At 33.3% G+C, this 6684-nt stretch overlaps 1 protein-coding gene across 1 annotated transcript in view; it reads left to right on the forward strand.

The window, feature by feature from the left end:
* Positions 1-5871: 5871 nt before the first annotated feature.
* The window catches only part of LOC119597624 (glycine receptor subunit alpha-2-like), a 9066-nt gene continuing 8253 nt past the window's right edge, over positions 5872-6684 (forward strand). The window contains exons 1-2 of the mRNA XM_037947219.1: positions 5872-5944; positions 6155-6294. Of these exons, the coding sequence (XP_037803147.1) occupies positions 6245-6294 (50 nt within the window). The 5' untranslated portion in view covers positions 5872-5944; positions 6155-6244. The remainder of the gene's footprint in view (positions 5945-6154; positions 6295-6684) is intronic.

Genomic DNA, 6684 nt, shown 5'->3' on the forward strand with positions numbered 1-6684 from the left:
AGTATCATGCTGTGACCACGGCGGCTCAAACATGAACCTACCGTTAAAAAAGAAAAAAAAAAAAAATGGTTGGGCAAGTCAGCCCAAGTCAGTGCTGGTCCTAAGCCCGGATAAATGGAGAGAATGATTACCTAAAAGGTAACACCGGCATTCTCCGTGGAAAGGAACTGGGGACCCTACCACATACTCACTCCAAGATCATCACAACATGAAAACTACAATTAAGTATCAAGCTGTGACCACGGCGGTTCAAACATGAACCATTAAAAAAAAATATATATATATATATACATACATATATATATATATATATATATTTACTAATACATATGATGATTCACCGGAGATAAAAACAAGAATTGCCATTGCCAAAAATGCCACAGTTGCTCTCAATAACATCTGGAAAGACCGAAGCATTACCTTACTGACAAAGCTGAGGTTATTGAACTCATTAGTTTTCCCAATTACGTCATATGGTTCTGAGTGTTGGGTGCTGAAGAAGATAGACAAGAAAAAGGTCAATAGTTTTGAAGTATGGTGTTACAGATGAGTACCTGCATATTAGTTGGACAGAGAAGAAGACGAATGATGAAGTGCTGAGAAAAATAAATTGTAAAGACCGGCTGTTGGACATCTTGAACAAAAGGAAACTAAAGTTTATTGGTCATGTGATGATAAGTAAAAGTATTGAGAAAAACTTGCTGACAGGGATGGTGATAGGAAACAGAGGAAGAGGCAAACCGAAGACAAGACTAAGCGATAACATCAAAGATATTTGCGGGCTGACGATGGTACACGTGGAAAGAAAAGGGCAAGATCGAGTTGAGTGGCGAAGGATGGTGGAGAGGTCCACGGCTGCTCAAACATGAGCATACCGTTATTGATTATATATATATATATATATATATATATATATATATATATATATATATATATATATATATATGTATGTATGTGTGTGTGTGTGTGTGTGTGTGTGTGTACATATATACATATATATGCATACATACATACACACACACTGTACATGTGTGTGTGTATGTATATATATATATATATATATATATATATATATATATATATATATATATATATATACATACAGATACATATATGTATACGTACATATATGTATGTGTGTATATATATATATATATATATATATATATATATATATATATATATATATATATATATATATATATATATATATATATATATATACATACTATGTGTGTATATATATATATATATATATATATATATATATATATATATATATATATATATATTTTATATATACATACATACATGTGTGTGTGTGCATATATATACATATTTATATGTATACATATATGTATATACACATATATGCTCACATTGTGTATATGTGTGTATGTATATATATATATATATATATATATATATATATATATATATATATATATATATATATATATATATATATATATGTCCGTGTGTGTGTGTGTGTGTGTGTGTGTACATATTTATATCTATACTTATCTATTTATCTATCTATCTGTCTATCTATCTATCTATCTATATATATATATATATATATATATATATATATATATATATATATATATATATATATCATCATCATCATCATTTAACGGTAGGTTCATGTCTGAGCCGCCGTGGTCACAGCATGATACTCAATTGCAGTTTTCACGTTGTGATGCTCTTGGAGTGAGTACGTGGTAGGGTCCCCAGTTGCTTTCCACGGAGAGTGCCGGTGTTACCTTTTTAGGTAACATTCTCTCTTATTTTATCCGGGCTTGGGACCAGCACTGACTTGAGCTGGCTTGGCCACCCAGTGGCTAGGCAGGCAATCGAGGTGAAGTTCCTTGCCCAAGGGAAACAACGCGGCGGTCTGTGACTCGAACCCTCGAACTCAGATTGCCGTCGTGACAGTCTTGAGTCCGACGCTCTAACCATTCGGCCACCGCGGCGCCATATATATATATATATATATATATATATATATATATATATATATATATATATATATATCATAACAATGTTATATTATATATATATATATATATATATATATTATTTATATATTGTTTATATGTTATTGATTTTATATATATTATATACATACATACATACATGTGTGTAGTGTTTGTCATATATCATATATATATTATAATATTATATTATATAATATATATATATATCATATAGTAATATATATAATATATATATTTATATTATATATATATATATTTATATGTATACTATCGTATATACACATTATGCTCACAGTCGTGTATATGTGTGGTATGTAATATATAATATATATTATATATATATATAATATATTATTATATATATATTGAATACATACATACATATATATATATATATATATTTTATATATATATCATAGTATATATCATATATTCTATACTATAATATATGTGTGTGTGTGTGTGTGTGTGTGTGGTCGTGTACGTGTGTGTGTGTGTGTAGTGTGTGTGTGTGTGTGTGTGTGCTAGTGTGACACATGTTTTTCTGGTGTTAAATAGCGAGATTGGCATGGTCCAGGAAAAACACGAAGTGTTTTACTGAATAAAAAAACAGCCCCTTATTTGGTTCTTTAACCTTCCTGTTGTGTGGCGCAATGGTAGTTCTCTTCTAGCAGTCTTGCTGACCCGCAATTAAATCCCGCGCTGCCGGTGGATGGCTACCCCCTTCCATACAGGGGGTTATTTAGAAACAGCTGTCACTCCAAGAATAACCATTGTAACAAATGAAATTAAACTTTTTTTTTTTTACTAATAATAACTGTTATCGCATAACCTGAACTCCAGACCCTAACTTTTTTTCATAGATCCTAGGCTATTTTGCCTCGGTGGAAGAGTGTTGGACAATTTGACTTTTACATATAGAGCAAAAACTAAGAGGGTAACTGGCCTGCATATTCACGTGCCTTGGGGCACTGTTCGCGCGGGATTTGGTCGATTGCACGGGAAAGATTAAGCAGAATGGGTAATCAGGTTTGCTTTCCGTAGCGGGAAGGCAAACAAAGCAAGTCGTATTCCATGATTAAATGCGACCCTCAGATGCTTGTACGTAATATTTTATTACAACATATTTCTGTTAGGTAAGACGGTGCTTTTTTTCTTTTCTTAAATATAGTTGAGTGTATTTCTCATCGCAGATCATATTTCTTCTACATATCAATATGTTGAATTTGGACATACACACATAGCTGATGAGGTTTGTAAATATGCAGAGAAAGTCCAGCAGCGACTGGCAATGAGTATTGCATCTTTTATACTACTGGTTCCCCTTGGCGACGGTGAGGCAAAAAGGGGCGGTAGGAGGTGTGCGACAGGCAGGCATTAATAATAATAAATAATAATTTTGTTTTATTCCTTTTGCTACAATGGTTATCTTTGGTGTGCCATAATCTATCTCATTTTGCTTCTAACTCTCCCCCTGTGTGCATGGAGTGGCCGGGGTTACCATCCACTGGAGATTTGGGAATTAAACGGGGGGTCAGCAAGCTTGTTAGACGAGACCGCTGCCACTGCACTAAGTAGCACACCCAAATAGTAAACCACTTAGTGTACTAAAAACTAAGTGATTTACTAAATCAGGTTTTATTTGTGACATGCATCTTTGTGTATAATCCTGTTGTCTTCAATTTGATGCATACAAAAAAGGTGTGTTCGTATGTGTATATGAGGGGGGTGGGCTAGGAATCCCCTTGGAAGATAAGGTGGCGCCAGCCTGGAAACGTTTGGGAAACAATTCTTTTTATACAAACTGGTCGTAAGTGAAATTATATAATCTACATTTCACTCTCGACCCACTTTCGAGGCCAACTTGTGTCGTATTTCTTAAATGCTTCAACAAAGATTCGCGCCTTTCGTGCAAGGAAACATAACGAAACTGTATTTTGAATTCATGTATAGCTAAAAAAAAACTATTTTCTTCGGTTAAATGAACATAGTCGCTGAGAGGGTTATGAATTACGCACAGTAATATGCTACAGTGGAACGCATATAATCGTTCTGTTGCACATAATTCTTTCACCACTTGCTAACCTGAACATCGATGTGAATATGATATTGAAAATAATACCTTTCTTATATTCTGGAGCTGCAAGACACTTCGTAATCATATTTAATCTGTGCACTGTATGTCACATAAGACAATAAAGAATAGAAGTTTGGGGAAAGATTTACAAGGAAATTCCTATATAATAAGAATATAAAGGCAAATCAGTTGTAAAGAAGTATCCACATATCCAAAGACAGGATAGATTCTTCATTTAACAGCGATTGCGGGTACATTTGCTGAAGCAGAAAATCTCTACTAAGAAATGATTCTGCGAAAAAAATGGTATACTAAAATAACGCAGAAGGATATGAAAGTTGTATTGCAACATACGTAAAAATAGATCCTATAAACATTAGCATGAGAAAAATTATGTTGGGAAGTGATTTTGGTATCTATACTCGTAGTGCTAGAGTAATACTGTTATATTTAATAGGCTATGAATGTTTATTTTTGACTGTTTTTATCTTTTATATAAATGCATAACTTGCTTTTTATTCTATCATATATATATACATATATATATATATAATATATATATATATATATATATATATATATTTTTTTTTTTTTTTTTTTTTTTTTTTTTTTTTTTTTTTTTTTTTCCACCCATCCTCGTTCTTAATGTTATATTCTCTATTACTCTGCTTAAAATTTCCTTTATCCCCCCACCCATGTGCTCCCCCTAAGTTTTTTTGTCCCTTTAAATGCAATTGCAAGACGAATCAGCACTGCCCACAAGCTGATTAAATCCTCAAAGCTAGCAACTGGTCAACAGAACTTATAGTTTTGAATATACTGTATCATCGTTCCCTGGCGAATGTAACTATTCTGTTAGTAGTAGTAGCACGCACTATTGTTACTGGTATTATTATTATTGTTATTATTATTATTATTATTATTACTATTATTATTATTATTATTGCATATGTTGATAATCATCATCAGCATCATCACCACCGTCATCATTATCACCATCATTACTTTTATCATCACCGTCGTCATCATCATGATCATCACCATCATCATGATTATCATCACCATCGTCATCATTATTATTATTACTATCATGATCATCACCATCATCATCATCATCATCATCATCACTGTAGTTATCATAATCATTACCATCACTGCTTCTGCCGTTATGACGATCACCAGTACTGGTTATTGTTTTCAAAATCATTATTACAGTTATCATAATAGCGAATTATAATTGGACTTAAAAGACGCCCTTGAGATAATAGCTTACAAAGTCATACACTCATGTCCAATATATATTCACATACATTCCCAGAGAATATTAATGCCCATGTTTTGTTGTTTTTTTTATCATCAGAAAAAGTATGCCTACAATGGTGTCACACAATTATTTATTACTGTTGTCATAGTTGTGATTGTTGGTGCGAGAGGGAAAAAAATACGAATAAATGAATGCGCAACGCGAGAAAGAATGTCACCTAATTTCATTTAATATGTATATTACAGGTTATTTTACTAGCTAATTATAGGTATACGTCGAAGTCAACAATTATCATGCACTTAGCATTAAAGTTTGATAGACAGAAAAGCCTAACGTTCATTTACTTATATATTAAAAATAATGCTTCACGTGTATTCTTATGTCAATTTGAATTGTTTTGTCGTATTATTTTGTTACCTCATTCTTCTCATGCACTCTAGCTAGGAACTGAATTTGCATATAATCCTTCTCTTCTGCAAATCACATATGCATTGCAGTTTGCAACTAACCCTGTTCTTAATCCCTTGTTAGGTATTGGTGAATGCAATACAAGTTCTAAAAGCATGGAATAACAGCTTGATCAGTTTTCTCCATTAACGTCAGGTTAGTCAAGAGGTCTGTGTGTGCATTGCATTTCATGTTTAAAATAATAAGAAATTTCTACGTGGAAGAGAAATTAATATTTACCCTTGATTCTGATTCTTTAGGTAATTTAAAATTTAAACTAAACCAGTATGTCACGCATGAGTAAAAACGTGAAGGAAGAAAAGAATCACATATACATATTTTTTTCTTCTTTTTTCTTTAACTCAGCAAGCAATGCAGTGTTCGGAGTCGGAGTCGCCTCAGCACGAATATTGCCGCCATTAACACCGGGCCATGACGTCACAGCTGAACTGAAGCATGGCGGGCAACTTATTGAAACGCTTGATATATACGTCTTTATTCATAAGGTAAATTTCTTTCTCTTTCTTTTTTGCGACCTTATATAATATCCAAGCGAAGGCATTATTATTTTTGTTTATTGTTGTAATTACGAGTGAATTAGCCACAAGCGCAATTATTCTAATGGTATAATTGCTGCCTGATCTATAGAGCCACCTCTTAGCCGCTATTGCTCCCAGGTCCACTTCGACCCAGGGTGGAACACCTGTCAGGATCCCATCAAAGGGATTAATAGAAATAAGGGCAGAGGGGGCTCTTCAGGCTTGGCTGGCAACCCTTCTAAAGACAGCGTCTCAATAAAAACACTGCCAGGGAAGGCAACGGGAAACCACCCTGACTGATCTTTCCCTTGTATTTATGGCAGACATCTCAGGAAATGGCCTTCAGTTTCGTGGAAT

The sequence above is a fragment of the Penaeus monodon genome, chromosome 39 (genome assembly GCF_015228065.2).
Source record: "Penaeus monodon isolate SGIC_2016 chromosome 39, NSTDA_Pmon_1, whole genome shotgun sequence".
Classification (NCBI taxonomy): domain Eukaryota; kingdom Metazoa; phylum Arthropoda; class Malacostraca; order Decapoda; family Penaeidae; genus Penaeus; species Penaeus monodon.